This window comes from Malus sylvestris, chromosome 9 (genome assembly GCF_916048215.2).
Source record: "Malus sylvestris chromosome 9, drMalSylv7.2, whole genome shotgun sequence".
Lineage (NCBI taxonomy): Eukaryota > Viridiplantae > Streptophyta > Magnoliopsida > Rosales > Rosaceae > Malus > Malus sylvestris.
The window spans coordinates 8,677,097-8,696,646 of NC_062268.1; the positions used below are offsets into that span (position 1 = coordinate 8,677,097).

Consider the following 19,550-nt stretch of genomic DNA (forward strand, 5'->3'; position numbering starts at 1 on the left):
GCGTTGACAAGGAAATGAGAGTTGTATCCCAAATTAATAAATCATAATTTACGGACTTAACTACAAATTTACAATACATAGATTTACTTAATAATTAATATATGATAAATGTATTAAGTAAATACATGAACTGTAGCGAGTCCCTACATTTACATGTACAAATGAAACGTAGAAATTGCATTTATTAGGAATTACATACATTAACTATTTTTTTGGAAAATCTGTCAAAGTCTGACCAAAGACCAGTGACCGGTTGAGGTTTGGAGGTCAACTCTTATGAAATATTACTTTCATGAGAAATCATCATAAATATTTCTTTTAATTAATGGCTTCATCCGTTTTGTTATGGATTTGTTCACTATAAAAAGCAAACCCTGATTTTGTTGCACTTAGAAACTACACAACTCAGCTCCAAATGGCCAACTCTTTCAGCATTCTGCTTCTTGTAGCTCTACTTTGTGTTTCAGCTGCAAGAACTAAGCCGCAATCAATCGGCAACGTCGACGGCGGCATTTGCAAATCGCTGGTGGAGACACAAGGCTACCCTTGCCAAGAACATAAAGTAATGATCAAGTGTCAAAATTTCCAGCCTTTCTTTTTTGGGTTTTATACATCACTCTTTCGCATTAACTAGTTAAATTTTGTTCATCTTTTGCCGTGGTAATTTCGAAGGTAACAACAGAAGATGGTTACATCCTTGGTTTGCAAAGGATTCCAGCCGGGAAGTCTGCTGGTAATGAGACAGCAGCTAAGCTGCCTGTTTTGTTACACCACGGGATCCTTATGGTAAATTTATACCTACTTTAGCACCTTATATTTGACCATGCATACACATTTACGTGACGTAGCGTACAAACGAATTAAGAAACAATTATGTTTTTGTAATTAACAGGATGCTTCAGCATGGCTACTCAATTCACCGGACAAAGCTTTGGCGTTTATCTTGGCAGACAATGGTTTCGATGTATGGCTTGCCAACAGTCGTGGCACAGTCTCCAGCCGTGGACACAAAACACTTACTCCGCTTTATCCGGTTCGCTTTGCCTTCTCAAATGCTGATTACATCAAGCCATTTGCAGATCATAACCTTAATTAAACTAAAAGTATGTATTTTCTTCTAATAATGTAGGCTTACTGGGACTGGTCATGGGATCAATTGGCTGCTTATGATCTTCCTGCATTGTTTGCGTATGTAAACAATCAAACAGGACAGAAATTACACTATGTTGGGCATTCATTGGTAAATAATTTGTACTTTGTTCATAATTTATAGTTTTAGAAAAAATTTCGACACACAGAAAATCGATGACTGAGACTTGGAAGTATTGAATCATAGGGAACTTTAACTCCCCTAGCTGCCTTCTCCCAAGGAAAACTGGTAAACATGCTAAGATCAGCTGCATTGCTTGCCCCAATTGCTTATCTTGGTCAGATGCGCTCACCCTTTGCACGAACTGCTGTCGATGCGTTCTTAGCTCAAGTAACACAATTCAATGAACATTTTGGTTTTTCATGTATGGATTTCTAAATTCAATGTGATGAACATAGAAAACTGACCAAAATTTTATATATTTTCTTTACCAGGGACCGGCTTTCTTCTTTTCCTTTGAATTTCCAAACAGGTGAGATTGCAGCTCAAATAATTTGTAAAGAAAAATGCAGACTATACACTGAGTTAAATTCAATCAGGCACAAAAAAGTATGGGAAGATTTTAATTATGTCTTGTAATTTTTTCATTGTATATAAATGAAGAGGAATTCTTGTGCTTCAAGTAACGATTTATTCATAGCAAAACGAAATTTTTTGGTTGAAATTTTAATCCATTTTATTCTTGATCGCTCATTTTATACTTGGATAACAAGTTTTATCTGATGTCATTGAAATCCCAATAGGCAGGTGCAGCAAATTCTGCAGTATATCTGCGCAAGACCAGGCAGTGGCTGCTCCAACTACCTCACAGCTACAACAGGTAGTGACAATATGTTATAGAGAAACTTACCCACATCAAGGATGCCCGTTGCATGAAAGTCCTTTTCACAATGTTAGTCTTTGTCATTTACCCTTCTAACTTGAAATTTGTTATAGGGCCAAATTGCTGCCTCGGTTCTTCAAGCATAAATCTTTTTCTTCAACATACGCCCCAGTCCACTTCGATAAAGAATGCTATGCATCTGTTTCAGAGTAAGTCTCTTTCAATTCCGGGTTCAGTAATGGTGAATTGTAACTGCTAAGTGTCTAAAGTATGAAAGAAAGCCATATAGAATGGGCATGTTACCGTAACTGTATCCCAAGCTGATCAAACACTGTCATGATGCAACCCTGTGAAGTCGTTCTCCCAAAGTAAAATAGGAAAAAAAAAACTAGTATTCGTTTTGAAACTTTTAGTTCGTATATATCCCCTCTTGTTAAATTCAATACTAACAAACTTTCAAATTTTTTGTTTCTTGTTGATGCTGGAAAGTGGTCACAAAGGGAAACATAGCAATGTACGATTATGTTTTTCCAGCAATAAACATTCAGCACTACAATCAGCCTACTCCTCCTGTGTACAACATGGAAAACATCCCGAAAGACGTTCCTCTATTCCTAAGCTATGGAGGGAGAGATCCGCTTTCGAACGTGCTTGATGTGAAGTATTTGCTGGACAACCTCAGAGATCATGACAAGGACAAGCTTGTGGCACAATATACAGCGGAGTACGCTCATATGGATTTTCTTATGGCTGAGAATGCCAACCAAGTTGTGTATGCTCCCCTACTGGATTTCTTCAAGCTCCATTGAGACTTTAGCCACTTTTGTAATTCTTTTTTCTTGCAATTGTTAAACTTTAGAAGGCTTTTTTTTTTCTTGGTTTCTTTCACTCTCATTGTAGTAACTTGATTTTTCATCTTAGAATAAAGTAGAGAAAATGGATACCTAACTTGCCTGATCCAACATTTTGCAGTCAACTTTGTCAATTTAAGCACCCGTAGAATATCAGACGCTTTCCTTCCCCGAAAATTATACCCGTTTCCTGCCAACTGTAAATGTTGGAGGCCGTTTCCCCTCCAAGAGTTGGTGTAACATAAGCCTATACATAAAAATAACGGGAAGTGATATTCACACATCATTTTTAGCTTCTCGCACACCTCTCTTTAGTTTTGATCATCGGATTGAATAAGCTGCTCGCACACCTCTCTTACTGGGACTGGTCATGGGATGAATTAGCTGCTTATGATCTTCCGGCTTTATTCAAGTATGTGAACAATCAAACAGGGCAGAATTTACACTATGTTGGGCATTCCTTGGTAAATATTCACCTAATTTGCTCATATCTAAAGTTGGACAATATTAGCGTCCACTCCATGGGTACACCTCTTTGTCTACTCAGTTGTGATTAACATATTTTAACCATACGAATTTCATAGGGAACTCTGACTGCCCTCGCTGCTTTCTCCCAAGAAAAACTGTTGAACTTGCTAAGATCGGCTGCTTTGCTTACCCCAATAGCTTACCTGGGTCAGATGTCCTCGCTGTTTATAAGGATTCTTATGGACTTATTTTTATCAGAAGTAACACAACTCAGTGACTACTCTTTTGTTTCAAAAATATGAATTTTAGAACTTCACTGTTGCAAATATGGAATTAACTGACTAAGCTGTTGTCTTTTATTTTTTTTATTTTACAGAAACTAAAATTGTTGGGTTTGCATGAAGTTCCAAACGGGTGAGATAGCAACTTAAGCAGTTTTGCTTCAGTCGTAATAAAGACACAAGCATAAAGACAATAGCATAAAGTAGATTAAACTTGGTAAAAGAAATTTAGATATTTTGTTTAACAAATGGCACATTTCTGAAAAATGACATCTATAACAGTTTTTTGTTCTCAAAATCTCAACAGTGAGACACAAGAACTTGTGGAGTTTATCTGCAAAACACCAGGCGTTGACTGCTCCGACTTATTGGCAACTATCACAGGTTGAGAGGCCAAAAATCATTTAAACTGTTATGCAGGGCCTTAGTTTCACGACGCATGGGATTCACAATCTCAATAGTAACAATGTTAGGGTTCTTCATTCACACTGAATATGAATTAGTTTTTTGCAACCCATATACAGGCCCAAATTGCTGCCTCAGTTCTGCAAGCAAGGCTGCTTTATTTAAGAACTTCCCCCAGTCTACGGCGACAAAGAACATGATACATCTGTCTCAGAGTGAGTCTCATTCATTTCTAGGTTTATCAGTTAATAGCAAGTTATATAAGTTGTAATATTTGAATTCTGGAACACTAAGTTCCCAGAAGTCCTATCTAATCAACAAATTAATCCTTACAATTTTAATGTTTGGTCATATCGGTTTATGGATTTTGGATAGTGGTCAGGATGGGAACCCTAGAAATGTACGATTATGGTAACGAAGACACGAACATGGAACACTACAAGCAGCCTACTCCTCCTGTGTACAACATGGCAAACATTCCGAAAGACGTTCCTCTTTTCCTCAGCTACGGGGGGAGAGATGCGCTTTCTGACGTTAATGACGTGGGGCTTCTGCTTGACAACCTCAAAGATCATGACAAGGACAAGCTTGTGGTAGAGTACATAGAGGATTATGCTCATATGGATTTTATTATGAGTGTGAATGCCAATCAACTTGTGTATGATCCTCTACTGGCCTTCTTCAAGCTCCATTAATGTCATGTTTACTATGTAAAAATGAGTAAATATTTAAAAAGGGAATGTAGAGATTATGTATTAGGAGTCCTTTATTAGGAAGGATATATGTTTGTGTCCTTTATTATTTCCTTATGGAACAAGGATTGTATATGTATATATTTCAATTATGTAATACAATAAAAATTACTATGTAAAATTCTATTTGGCATCTGAGCCTGGTTTGCCGTAACCCTAGAAACTGTAAAACAATATTTTCTTCCGCTGTTGTGCTCGGCCTACGTGTTCCTGTGCTGCTTCTTGTAGAAATCAATTAGGCCGTGTTCTATTGGAATTGCAGCAGTGTGGTCTTGCTGCTGCCGTGCGAATTGCTGTGAAGGCTGTTTGTCGAACACTATGGGTACTGTGAAGGTTGTTTCTGTAAGTCAAGATGACGAGTATGGGAGACAACTCGAATTTGAAGTTGGAAGGTGGTTCCTGCACACCAACCAACAATCTGGTATTGAACCCTGTTGTCATCCAGAATGATGCGTTCGCCGTACCACTGTGAAACTAAATGGATCAAACTATCATTTTTGGTCCAAGGTATTGGCGATGCACATCGCCGGACGTGGTAAAAAAGGCTTCGTTACAGGGAGTATCAAAGAATTTGGCTAGGATAGTGCTAAGTATGAGACGTGAGAGACATGGAATGCAATAGTAAAAAGATGGTTGATCAATTCTATGGAGCCTACTATCACGGGATTTTTCATTCACCGTTGTACAACTAAAGAAGTATGGAAAGAAGTGGCTCGAACATATTATGATGGTTCAGATATTTCTCAGATTTATGAGTTAAAGGTAAAATCGTTTCGACTTCGTCAAGAATGTCGTCTTGTTGATGTGTATTATGTTGACCTTAATTCCGTTTGGCAAGAGTTAGATCAACGGAGACCAATCAAGATGGAATGTGCTATTGATCTCAAGACACTTTGTGAAGAAATCCAAATAGATCGTGTTTATGCGTTTTTGGCTGGTTTGGATGATATTTTTGATAAGGTACGTAGTCATATTATATGAACTCAACCCTTACCATCTGTCGATGAGGTGTTTTCTATTGTTAGGCATGAAGCACAATGGCATGCCACTATGATGTCTTGGCCACCTGCATCCTTTCATCAAGCTAATTCTTCTAATATGTCTTTGAATTCTCGTCCTGTTACCCAAGTAAACAAAGATGATTTGAAGTGTACCTTTTTGTGGTCAAACCCGTCATACTGAAGATACATGTTTTACCAAGCATGGGGTGCCTGAGTGGTTTCCAGAATTGAAGAAACGATTGTGTGCCAAGCAACGTGGGACTGTGAGAACTAGTGGAGGCCATGCCTCCCTTTCTGCTGCCACACCAACAGCTAAGGAGGCCGAGCCTAACTTTGGTGATTCGAGTTAAAATTTATTGACTTGTACTACTCATGGTGATTCATCATCCAACAAAAGTACTATGAGGCATGTTCTTTTAGCCCCCGATACTGAGCTTCATACATGTTGGATTTTGGACTCTGGTGCAACAAATCATATGACATATGATAAAAATATGTTTCAATATATGACAACATCTCACAGGAAAAGTATAGCAAGTGCCAACGGCACCTTTGCACTCGTGGTTGGCGCTGGCACTGTGCATGCATCTCACCCCATCTCTTCCATTACATTGTTGCTTACTTGTTCCATCTTTATCACATCATTTATTATCGATACCACAGGTTATTGAACAATTGGATTATGTTATTCTAATGTATCCGTCGTTTTGTCTACTTCAAGATATTCAGACCAAGGAGATAATTGGTCATGGCACTAAGAGAGAGGGGTTGTTGTCACACCCCGATCCCGACATACGTTCAGGATCGACACGTGATGTCACAAAAAATCCGTATTTAACATACCCCGCCTCCGGGATATGGGCAAATCACAACTCAAGAATTAAATCGCATAATAATTTTTCGTATGCTTTATAGCTGCATCTAACCTTCTCGTTAGACTACATACGTACCCTAAACAGGGATCAAGCCATTCGTAGTTTGTCATTCACTACACTCGAACATTCATCACATAAACCACTATGTCCCAACATAATACCACGATTCAGGCATGCAACATCTTAAGGAATATTCGATGAAGCACAATAATATTTTCTAGTCATCTTGCCATTCACACAGATATATGCTTTTCAACACCATCCAATAATCACACTAATTAATAACATATACAATATACCAAAATGCAGGGCTGGAGCAACACAATTCGGCAGAAGCCTACATCTTTGAAGCAGATATCAAATCCAAGGAACCAACAAGTCAATTGATGCAATTTTGGACCACTCAACGAAATCCATCAACATCAGGTTCCGGACCACTCAACGGAACCAAGACACCAAAGAGGATTCTGGACCACTCAACGGAATCCAAACCAGGATACGATTCTGAACCACTCAACGGAATCGCAGGGTAGAAGGGATTCCAGACCTCTCAACGGAATCCAAGTGGATACGATTCCGTACCACTCAACGGAATCACAGAGTACAATACATATCGAACCACTCAATGAAATCCAAGCTGGATACGATTCCGGAGCACTCAACAGAATCGCAGATCATGAGGGATTCCAGACCTCTCAATGGAATCCAAACGGAGCAGGGAACCAGACCACTCAACGGAACCCCGACGGATACCCAGTTTCGGATCACTCAACAAAAACAAAACATGAACCAAGTGCTCAATTTACAAAGGCTCAACGAAATGAAACAAAGCACAATTACTAAATTTAGAACGGGTCAACGAAGCTAGAAATGAAACAATGAAACGAGATATGAAACAAACTTCGAAGCAACAAACACCATGACAATGGGTTAACAGTCCAATACTAGCCCTCACATTTCATCACATCATACCAATCATGCAAATCAAACCACATTTCCAATATACACATCAAATCACATTTCACAGATATTTCCAATCCACAAATCGAATCGCATTTCATAACAATAGATTGATGGCCAAACATAAAAATCACATATTAATAGAAATCACCCTTATAAAACCAATCATATCCACAATGGATATTAAATACAAGAACATGGTAATATCCATATCACATATCTTAAAGTCACTCATTATCCAATATAGACCCACTAGACTTCACTTAGTCTCGAGTAGTACTAATTTTTGTATTTAGAACGTTTTGAGACATGTTAACTAAAAGTCAACCATCGGTCAACGGTAGGGGTCCACAACCCTACGTAATTTGATCCGAAAGATCCACACATCAGATTTTGGGTCCGTAACCTCCTAAGGTCCTCATTATACTCATAGAACAACATACTAAAATCTCATCGCAATCTGATGGTCAGATTTCCACCAATTGCTAGAATTAGGTGGCGGTGAACAATTAGTTTTACAAACTTAGAAATCCAATTCATGAAGATCTGTATGTCGAATTCCCGATCCGTTAGTTCCTAGTATCCTCAAATATTACGTTCTATAATGCATTAAAGTTTGGTGACGATCCAACGGTCGGATCATCAATTCATATAATGATCAAGTGATGTATCATAATGAAAGTAGGTTCAAATAATCAAACCACGTCATATAAATATCAAATCTGAGATTAGGACATCAATTTAGCTTAAAATAGCATCGGCGGCCAACTAGCCATGCGCCGCCAGTTTTTTGACGAACTCTAAAAACTACCAAATTTTACAGAAATGTAGAACTCATTAAGGGGAAAAACTTTCATACTTGGGCCAAAGTCCAATTCAGCCAGGAAACACCTCAAATCGTCCTCGATCCGTCGGAAACCTTTGAATTTGGGTGTTCTTGATTCGACCCCAAAACATCTTTGACGCCCTAACCAATGCATGTGCTTTGTTCCTACACTCAAGAGACGCCTGGGGATGGTGGTGGTAAACCACAACACATTCAAAAATGACCGATCACATCCCTTGAACCCGTCGCACCCACTGTGCAAATTTCACAAAATCTAGCCCAAATTTCTATAATTTTGGGATGTAATAGGTAGAGGGAAGGTCATTGAGTGACTCCTAGGTGGTTGTTTGACATGATTCGCATGAAAAATTGATGAAAAATTGTCGGAGTGGGCGATGGAAGTGGGTTGGGTCAGCGGGTCAAAGGGAGGGAACCGGGTCGGTCGGTTCTCCCTTCCCTCATTTCCCTCTTTTCCTTCCTCTCTGATTTGTCCTTTCCCCTCATTCCTTTCCTTTCCATCAGAACCACACACATGGCACAACTGATCATTGCTCCATCAATCTGGAGTCTTCTAGATGATGGTCAAATGACCATTTTGCCCTTAATTTTGTTGATTTATAAATTATTCGTTATAACTCCAAATTACATTCCATTTGTGCTCATGCTTTTGTATCGACGAATACTATCCAAATATGTAAAGAAATTTGGAAAATTATGAAAGGATTAAATACGTCCGTGAAAATTTATGTTTAGTTGATTAAGGGCATTTTCGTCATTTTACTTATTGAAAAATTATATGCCGCAAATACAAACGCGTTGAAACTATGAATAAAAATATGAAATACATAATTTTAAATAGTGAAATTCGAGGACGGGATTTCACAGTTGTACAATGTGGATGATGTCATTCCTGATAGAGCTAATGCGGTTCGAGTATCTCGTGCTAGTAATTTACAAGAAGTATGGTTATTGCATCGTCGATTAGGGCATGCATCTTTTGGTTATTTACGGCATATGTTGCCTAGTCTATTTAGTGGAATAAATGAATCAGACTTACGTTGTGAAGTATGTATTCTTGCTAAAAGCCATCGTGCTTCGTTTCCTCCTAGTATGAATAAAATATCTTTGCCGTTTGAACTTGTGAATTCTAATGTTTGGGGGTCTTCTCCAGTTGTTACTTCTTCTGGAATTAAATGGTTTGTTACATTTGTTGATGATTGCACTCGTATGGTGTTTAGATCTTTCTCTCAGATGATTCAGACAAAATATTCGTCTGCTATTAAAGTTCTATGTTATGATAATGGTGATGAATATATTAATTTTGAGTTGTCAGAGTTTCTTCATGATCGATGCATTCTCCATGAAACGACATGTCCCCATACCCCACAACAAAATGGGATTGTTGAAAGAAAAAATTGCCATATCTTAAAAATAGCACATGCTCTACTTCTTGGAGCCTCTGTTCCTAAGCGTTTTTGGCCTAAAGTTGTCACTTATGCAGTATATGTGATTAACTGTATGCCGTCTCAGGTTGTTGAGTTTCGAACACCTTTCCAAGTTCTCACTCAACATGCTATATTGGTGTCTACTAATACTCTCACCCCTCAAGTTTTTAAGTGTGTGGCTTATGTTCATATCCAAAAAATTCATTGCAGTAAATTAGATCCATGTGTTATACGGTGTGTATTTGTGGGTTTTCTTGTCTCACCAAAAAGGATATAAATGTTATCATCCTAAGACCCGACATATGTATGTAACCATGGATGTGACATTTTCTAAATCAGAGTATTTTTATACTCCCTTGCATTCATCTTCAGATCACCTGTGGGAGAACACTATTGGTGATCTGGGATGGTTGGATCTAGGGGAGACACAATTGCTGAGAATGGCACAGAACCTGCACTTGCTGCCATTACCAAAGTAGGTGCCGAGAATGATCTAGTCGATCTTCGGCTAGCTTATGCCGAACCCAGGGAGGAACTTTAGTCAGCCTTTACCGAGCATTATGGGGTTTTTTAGCTGGACTCTGCTGAGAACAACAGTGCCCAGCAGCCTGCTGAAATTTCTTCTGATCAGTCATTGCAGATTCTTGCCGATACCAATACTCAGTCACTGCAGACACTTGTCGAACCTACTGATATGTCCCCCTATCTCTTTAGCTCCATAGTGTCATCCATTACATCTTCTCTGAATAAACTTGAGGTAAGTATTGTAAATGATTATGTAACTAATCCAAGTAATAATGTGAGTATATATAAATTGCCACCAAGATAAAATTGAGGTGTGCCTTCTGATAGGTTATCTCCGGAAGGAAATGTGAAGTATCCAATAACCAACTATGTATCTTGCAATGGTCTTGCACAAGAGCATCAAGTTTTGGTGGACAATATAGAGTCTATTCAAGTACCAACCCAAGTGGAGGAAGCTCTGAAGGATCCAAAGTGGGCAAAAGTAATGGGTGAAGAAATGTTGGCATTACAGAAAAATAATATCTGGGAAGTGACAGTTCTACCTAAAGGCAAAAAGACAGTTGGATGTCGGTGGGTGTTTACAATTAAATACAAAGTTGACGAATCAATAGACAGGTACAAAGCAAGGTTGGTAGCTAAAAGATACACCCATACATATGGTGTAGATTACCAAGAAACTTTCTCTCCAGTTGCCAAGATGAATACGGTACGTGTTCTTATTTCTTTAGCTGCAAATATGGACTGGCCATTAAAACAGTTTGATGTGAAGAATGCTTTTCTCCATGGGAATTTGGAGGAAGAAGTATACATGGATTTTCCTCCTGGATATGGTGCTGGTGGGAATATCGGAGTGTGTCGGTTGCTTAAGTCACTTTATGGACTTAAGCAATCGCCACATGCATGGTTTGATAGGTTTACTAAAGTTATGAAAAAGAATGGGTATCGTCAGAGTCATTCTTATCACACTTTGTTTGTAAATCAGAGACAAGATAAAGTGATAGCCTTAATCATCTATGTACATACATGATTATAACAGGAGATGATTTTGATGAGATTTCGAAGTTGCAAAGAAATCTTGCAGCCGAGTTCGAAATGAAGAACCTAAGGGATTTGAAGTATTTTCTTGGGGTTGAAGTTGCTCACTCATCTAAAGGTATCTTCTTATCTCAATGTAAGTATGTTTTGGATTTATTGAAGGAAACTGGTATGCTAGGGTGTAAGCTTGTTAGACACTCCCATTGTTGAAAAGCATCATCTATGTTTGGATCCAAAGCAGAAATCAGTTGATAAAGCTAGATATCAGAGATTTGTCGGAAAACTAATTTATTTGGCTTATACATGCCCGAATATCGCCTATGCTGTAAGTGTTGTAAGTCAATTTATGCATGCACCAAGTGTAGATCATATGGCTGCTGTTATGCGTATCCTAGCATATTTGAAGTCTGCACCAGGAAAGAGTTTTGTATGAGAGGCATGGGCATTTGAAAATTGAAGTGTTCATTGATGCTGATTGGGCAGGTGATGTAAATGATAGGCGATCCACGTCTGGATATTTTACTTTTGTTAGAGGGAATTTTGGTTACACGACGAAGTAAGAAACAAAAGGTGGTATTGCGATCCTCAGCTGAGGCCGAGTATAGGGGCATGGCCCAAGGAATTTGTGAAATCCTTTGGCTACGAAAACTTCTTTGGGGTCTTGGGTTCAAGCAGAAGGAGACCATGAAATTGTATTGTGATAACAAGTCAGCAAGACATATAGCTGATAATCCAGTGCAGCATGATAGGACAAAGCATGTGGAAGTTGATCGACATTTTATCAAAGAGAAGCTTGAGACAAAGATTGTGTCAATATCTTTTGTAAATTCGGAGGAGCAACTTGCAGATGTTATTACTCATGTTGTGTGTAGTCGAAAATTTGATGACTCACTTGTTAAGTTGTGTAGTCAAAAGTTTGATAACTCACTTGTCAAGTTGGGCATATGTGATATCTATGCACCAACTTGAGGGGGAGTGTAAAAGTGAGTAAATATTTAAAAAGGGAATGTAGAGATTGTGTATCTATTAGGAGTCCTTTATTAGGAAGAATATATGTTTGTGTCCTTTATTGTTTCCTTATGGAACAAGGATTGTATATGTATATATTTCAATTATGTAATACAATGAAAATTATGTCGTAAAATTCTATTTACTATTCCTTAATTTTTATGGAGGATTTGAATTCATGAGGAGTCAGAACTCAGACTGAAGTTAATTGTTTAATGAACATCTGGAACTGAAGTAGGAACAATACTGATTCTATATGAGCTGCGTACAAATTCAAACTTTACAAGCTATAGTAATACGCATCTCCTGCATGTGAGATTTCTTGTGGTGTAAGACATTTCTTGTCTTACAATTATCAAAATTTAGAAGTTATTTAGAAAGAAACCAAAAATAGGGGTTCGGATTTGAATTCCGGAGATGATTTAAGAAAGGCATTGTTTGTGTATAAATGATCGTTTATGCATCTACATATATGAGCTTTCCTATATTTTAAGCCCGGTATTGCTGTTGTTTCTACTTTGGAGAAAAGTTTCTGCTGGACTCAGAAGCTATAGCATTGCAGTGGTTAGGTTGAAGATGCTTAATTTTCAAATGCTACTATGTGTAAGCCTTGGAGGTTAATTGTATGATTGACAAACAAATTAAATACAAAAACATATGCAAACGTAGGCGTAGCCACATGGCAACGTACTCTCTTTCTGCACTAAAATTACCGTAGTCGTTTATTTTAAATTAGAATATTGGTCGACCAAAAATAAATTACAAAACCGAAATCACATGATTATTTACACATCCGGATGGAGCATGCACTGCGATGAGAATGCAAGTACCTGACTTTTGTTCACATTGTACATTAGCATTAATGGTGAACCTCTCTCTCTCAAATATCAATGTTTTGTCTAAGAGTAAAAAATAATTCCAGGCTGCAGCATGAGTTGCTATAAACGGATCAACATCGTTGTTTCTTGTTCGACAGCCCTTCACCCTTTTAGATGGCAAGAAAAGTTTCTCGCAGCAAACAGCACAAGGCGAACCTCCAATGCCAACTTGGTGATCAAGGTTCCCACGAATTGACAAGGACCTCACCATTTTCTTCAGCTTGGTAACTAATGACGAGCTTCTCCATCCTCGACCTCTAAATCTTTTGTTATCTCAAATCCTCGATCTTTGAAGTTAGCAATGGCGGGTTTGGCGTCTGGGGCTGGAGAAGCCATGTAGAGAATTGGGGGAGTTGAAAGGAGTTGATCAAAGTGTGCTGGGATGATGGCATCACACGGATAGTGCAAGGTTGTACAAGATAAGCGTGGCATTTGTGAACGGGTGATGCGATCCACACACATTTTTTTTATCTACTTTTGTAATTCTTTAGCTACTTTTGTAATTCTTTTTTCTTGCAATTGTTAAATTTTAGAAGGCTTTTTTTTATTTCTTGATTTCTTTCACTCTCATTGTAGTAACTTGATTTTTCATCTTAGAATAAAGTAGAGAAAATTGATACCTAACTTGCATGATCCAATATTTTGCAGTCAACTTTGTCAATTTAAGCACCCGTAGAATATCATCAGACGCTTTCCTTCCCCGAAAATTATACCCATTTCCTGCCAACTGTAAATGTTGGAGGCCGTTTCCCCTCCAAGAGTTGGTGTAACATAAGCCTATACATAAAAATAACAGGAACTGATATTCACAATCATTTTTAGCTTCTCCCACATCTCTCTTTAGTTTTGATCATCAGATTGAATAAGTCAAACGAAATCGATAGTCGAGATTAAATTAATATTGGTGTGCGAGAGGTTAAAGGAAGTATGTGAAAATCACTTCCCAAACAAACACTAATACTGACTAAAAGAATATTGGTAAAAATGTCAAGAGCTTAAACTATTCAACTCCAAATCCAATAGACAGGGATGAAGCGTGAACAAAGAAAACCACACATTTTAGTTTCATTGAAAACCACTTATTTTGTTATCATTATCTATAAACACCAATTTTTAGTTGCCAGAAATTTTGTGTTATTGAAATTATGGTTATTTCTTGACGTGACAGATTTTCTTTTTGATTTGGCATATGCTAGTTGATTCATTATGTCTGACGCAATCAGCTCATGGCATTCACAAAAGCTTAGAAACCATCAAACGTCATGTATGTTATCATTTTAGATGTTATAATACGGGTGAACGACATTATTCATATGTCATGGACCTGAGATATAGTTTCAATATATAAATGTTATAATACAAGTAGATTAGTAACACCAGGTGGTGGTGTGACTCACACTGAAAAATACTAGTCTGTTACGTTTGTTTGGTTGTTTTATATGCATTTGTCTACTATAAACAATAAAACCTGTGAAAGTTATTGCATTCACAGACACCTTAACTTCAAATGGAAAATCCTTGGACCATTATACTTGTTGTGGCTCTACTTTGGGTTTCAGTAGTTGCAGCAACAAGAACTAAGCTGCAATCCATCGAAAATGTCGATGGCGGCATTTGCAAATCAATGTTGGAGACACAGGGCTATACTTGCCAAGAACATAAAGTAAGCATCAGAAAGTGCATGCCTTACTTTTTCAGCTTATGTCATGGGAAAAAGATCAATTTTTTTTATTGTGTTTTTTCATGAAATTTATGATGAGTTTCAGGTAACAACTGAAGACGGTTACATCCTCGGCTTGCAGAGAATTCCAATGGGACGGTCTGGTGACGAAACATCAAACAAGAAGCCTGTTCTGTTACAACATGGGCTCTTAGTGGTTTTCATCTAAGCACCATATTTTTGAGCATGCATATACATACACATACACATATAGAAGACAAACATGCATGAACTAATTAAAGAACAACTGTGTGTGAAAAACAGGATGCTTCAGCATGGCTACTCAATCCGCCGGATCAAGCTTTGGCATTTATCTTGGCAGACAATGGTTTTGATGTATGGCTTGCTAACACTCGCGGAACAAATTCTAGTCGTGGACATACATCACTTACTCCTAATGATCCGGTTAGCTTTGCCTTATCAAATGTTGATCACATCATGCCATCTGCGGATCATAATCTTGTACTGAAACATATTGTATTTTCTATAAAGTATAGGCTTACTGGGACTGGTCATGGGATGAATTAGCTGCTTATGATCTTCCGGCTTTATTCAAGTATGTGAACAATCAAACAGGACAAAATTTACACTATGTTGGGCACTCCTTGGTAAATATTCATCTAATATGCTTATATTTCAAGTTGGACAGTACTAGCGTCCAGTCCACAGTTACACCTCTTTGTCCACTCAGTTTTGATTAACATATTTTAACCATACGAATTTCATAGGGAACTCTGACTGCCCTCGCTGCCTTCTCCCAAGAAAAACTGTTGAACTTGCTAAGATCGGCTGCTTTGCTTAGCCCAATCGCTTACCTGGGTCAGATGTCCTCGCTGTTTATAAGGATTTTTGTGGACTTATTTTTAGCAGAAGTAACACAACTCAGTGACTGCTCTTTTGTTTTAAAAATATGGATTTTAGAAATTCACTGTTGCAAAAATGGAACAAACTGACTAAACTGTTGTCTTGTTTTATTTTACAGAAACAGAAATTGTTGGGTTTGCATGAAGTTCCAAACAGGTGAGAGCAACTTAAGCAGTTTTGCTTCAGTAGTAATAAAGGCACATGCACGCAGACAATAGCATAAACTTGCTTAAACTTGGTAATTTTTTTTTAGATATTTTGTTTAACAAATGACAGGTGAAAAACGACATCTAAAACAGTTTTTTGTTCTCAAAATCTCAACAGTGAGACAAAAGAACTTGTGGACTTTATCTGCAATACACTAGGCGTTGACTGCACCGACTTATTTGAAACTATAACAGGTTATGAGGCCAAAAATCATTTAAACTGTTATGCAGGGCTTTAATTTCACGTGGGATTCACAATCTCAATAGTAACAATGTTAGGGTTCTTCATTCACACTTAATATGAATTAGTTTTTTGCAACCCATATACAGGCCCAAATTGCTGCCTCAGTTCTGCAAGCAAGGCTGCTTTATTTAAGAACTTCCCCCGGTCTACGGCGACAAAGAACATAATACATCTGTCTCAGAGTGAGTCTCATTCATTTCTAGGTTTATCAGTAATGGCAAGTTATATAAGTTGTCATATTTGAATTCGGGAACACTAAGTTCCCAGAAGTCCTATCTAATTAACAAATTAATTCTTACAATTTTAATGTTTGGTCATATCGGTTTATGGATTTTGGATAGTGGTCAGGATGGGAACCCTAGAAATGTACGATTATGGTAACGAAGACACGAACATGGAACACTACAAGCAGCCTACTCCTCCTGTGTACAACATGGCAAACATTCCGAAAGACGTTCCTCTTTTCCTCAGCTACGGGGGAGAGATGCGCTTTCTGACGTTAATGACGTGGAGCTTCTGCTTGACAACCTCGAAGATCATGACAAGGACAAGCTTGTGGTAGAGTACAGAGAGGATTATGCTCATTTGGATTTTATTATGAGTGTGAATGCCAATCAACTTGTGTATGATCCTCTACTGGCCTTCTTCAAGCTCCATTAATGTCATGTTTACTATTCCGTAATTGTTATGGAGGATTTGAATTCATGAGAGATAAAAGTATATGTGTTTAGGGTTTGAATTTTGTTATATTATTCTTCTCTCTAGGAGGCATATATATAATCATACATGAGGCCCTATAAATTAGGAAACAAGACTCCTGAAATATACAAAGAATCAGTCATGGAATCCTATTCTAATTACATTCCTAAATCATAAAGTTGACTCACGCCAACACTCCCCCTCAAGTTGGTGCGTAGATATCACTTAAGCCCAACTTGTCGAGTGAGTCTTGAAAAACCTTCACCGACACTGCATGAGTTAACACATCAGCTAACTGTTCTTCGGACTTCACATATGGAATGTCAATCAACTTAACGTCCAACTTCTCTTTGATGAAATGTCTATCCACCTCCACATGTTTTGTACGATCATGTTGGACTGGATTATTGGCTATCTCTCTTGTTGCTTGATTGTCACAGTATAACAACATAGACTCCCGAGGCTTAAATCCTATTTCGGTGAGAAGAATTTGGATCCATAACAACTCGCAAATCCCATGTGCTATACCTCGATATTCTGCCTCAGCTGTGGACCTAGCCACCCCATTTTGTTTTTCACTTCTCCAAGTTACAAGATTTCCTGCTACAAATGTAAAGTAGCCTGACGTGGAGCGACGATCGGTAATGTTTCCAGCCCAATCAGCATCAGTATACCCTTTATCTCCATATGTCCATGTTTCTTGAAAATTAATTCTTTCCCAGGTGCACCTTTCAGATAACTCAATATACGCATTACGGCTGCCATATGATCCTCACTAGGAGAGTGCATAAATTGACTTACAATGCTAACTGCGTATGCAATATCTGGCCTCGTAAGTGATAAGTAAATCAATCTTCCTACTAACCTCTGGTACCTCTCTTTGTTAGTCGGAATTTGATCTTGGTATATTGCCAGGTGATGATTTTGGACGATGGGAGTTTCTGCTGGTTTACATGCCAACATCCCAGTTTCAGAAAGAAGATCTAGCACATATTTGCGCTGACACAAGTAAATACCATCACGAGAACGAGCAACTTCGATTCCGAGAAAGTATTTCAAGCCACCTAGATCCTTCATCTCAAACTCCGAAGAAAGATACCTTTGCAATATCTTTACCTCTTCTGTATCATCTCTAGTGACTACCATATCATCCACATAGATTATCAACAAAGTGACTTTACCTCCCATGCGTTTGATAAACAGTGTATGGTTTGCATTCCCTTGTTTGTAGCCATAGCTTTTCATTACTTGGGTGAACCTCCCAAACCATGCTCTAGGTGATTGTTTGAGTCCATAGAGGGCCTTTCGAAGTCTACATACTTTTCCAGCTCCATTTGGTACTTCATATCCAGGTGGAAATTCCATGTACACTTCTTCTTCCAAATCTCCATGTAAGAAGGCATTTTTCACATCAAACTGTTTCAAGGGCCAATCAAAGTTAGCAGCTAAGGACAAAAGAACTTGAATAGTATTCATTTTTGCAACTGGAGCAAACGTTTCTTGATAATCAACTCCAAATGTCTGCGTGTACCCTTTAGCAACCAATCTTGCCTTGTATCTATCTATGGATCCGTCTGATTTGTGCTTTATGGTGAATACCCATTTACATCCCACCGGTCTCTTCCCATGTGTTAGTGGTACCACGTTCCATGTTTCATTTCTTTGTAAGGCCTCCATCTTAACTTCCATGGCTTCTATCCAACGAGAATCTTACAGGGCTTCTTTCACGTTGGTTGGGATCTTGACTCCAACCATTTGATTCACAAATGCTTGATATTTAGGTGATAAACGATGTGTTGACACATACTGTGCAATTGCATATTTCACTTTTCCATCTGGAGAGAATCTGTCAGGTGGTTTACCACGGTTTTGCCTAGGAGGTAAGACATACGAATTTTCAATAATACTTGAATTATGAGAACATACCTCTTGGATATCCTTGGGGACATGGAGAATGAGGGTTATTATTTGCTGGATTTGCTGCTTCGATACTATCCATTTTCCTTCTCGTTGACCCAATTAATTCAGGCCCATTCATAGACTTAGTCAAAGGCTCTCCTCTCGGTCCACTGCTGCATTCTGCAGCCTGCTCACCAAAATCAGCCTGTGGGTCAGCACTTGGGCTGCCCAAAGACTCCACATCATGTTCCTCCCATTCAATACACATATCAGTGCTTAGGTCGCTGTCAATGCATGGATTAATGCTTGGGCCGTTGCCTATGTTGGCACTTGGGTTGCTACCAAGTGTACTAGCAGCAAGCTCACTATATTCTTGGTTGATTTCAACCCTCTCATTGGACAGCTCCAGTGGCATATCAAACCACCTATATTCGTCTTGTATACTAACTAACTCCCCTTGACGAGTAGGGTGAGTTTGTTCAGTAGCAAAGAACATTTCAGTTTTGGAGAGTGTGACATCCATGGTGACATATAAACGCCTAGTAGAGGGATGATAACATTGGTATCCCTTTTGTTGGCTATTAAATCCTAAAAACACACAACGAATTGCACATGGGTCCAATTTACTATGTTGA

The 19,550-nt window shown here is 38.3% G+C and overlaps 1 protein-coding gene, 1 long non-coding RNA gene and 1 pseudogene across 2 annotated transcripts; all 3 read left to right on the plus strand.

The window, feature by feature from the left end:
• The first annotated feature begins 415 nt into the window (after nucleotides 1-415).
• LOC126581850 (triacylglycerol lipase 2-like) lies at nucleotides 416-4,865 on the plus strand. The gene is made up of 9 exons (XM_050245780.1): nucleotides 416-562; nucleotides 673-786; nucleotides 893-1,033; nucleotides 1,130-1,240; nucleotides 3,409-3,552; nucleotides 3,669-3,706; nucleotides 3,881-3,957; nucleotides 4,098-4,193; nucleotides 4,354-4,865. The coding sequence occupies exons 1-9, from the start codon at nucleotides 416-418 to the stop codon at nucleotides 4,671-4,673; spliced, it is 1,188 nt and encodes a 395-aa protein (XP_050101737.1). The 3' UTR covers nucleotides 4,674-4,865.
• Nucleotides 4,866-10,938: 6,073 nt separating this feature from the next.
• On the plus strand, nucleotides 10,939-11,978 carry LOC126581870 (uncharacterized). Its single transcript, XR_007609178.1, has 3 exons — nucleotides 10,939-11,068; nucleotides 11,399-11,515; nucleotides 11,881-11,978. It is a non-coding gene; the product is annotated as an uncharacterized LOC126581870 (long non-coding RNA).
• A 2,729-nt stretch (nucleotides 11,979-14,707) lies between these two features.
• Nucleotides 14,708-16,988, plus strand: LOC126581848 (triacylglycerol lipase 2-like; annotated as a pseudogene).
• Nucleotides 16,989-19,550: the final 2,562 nt, after the last annotated feature.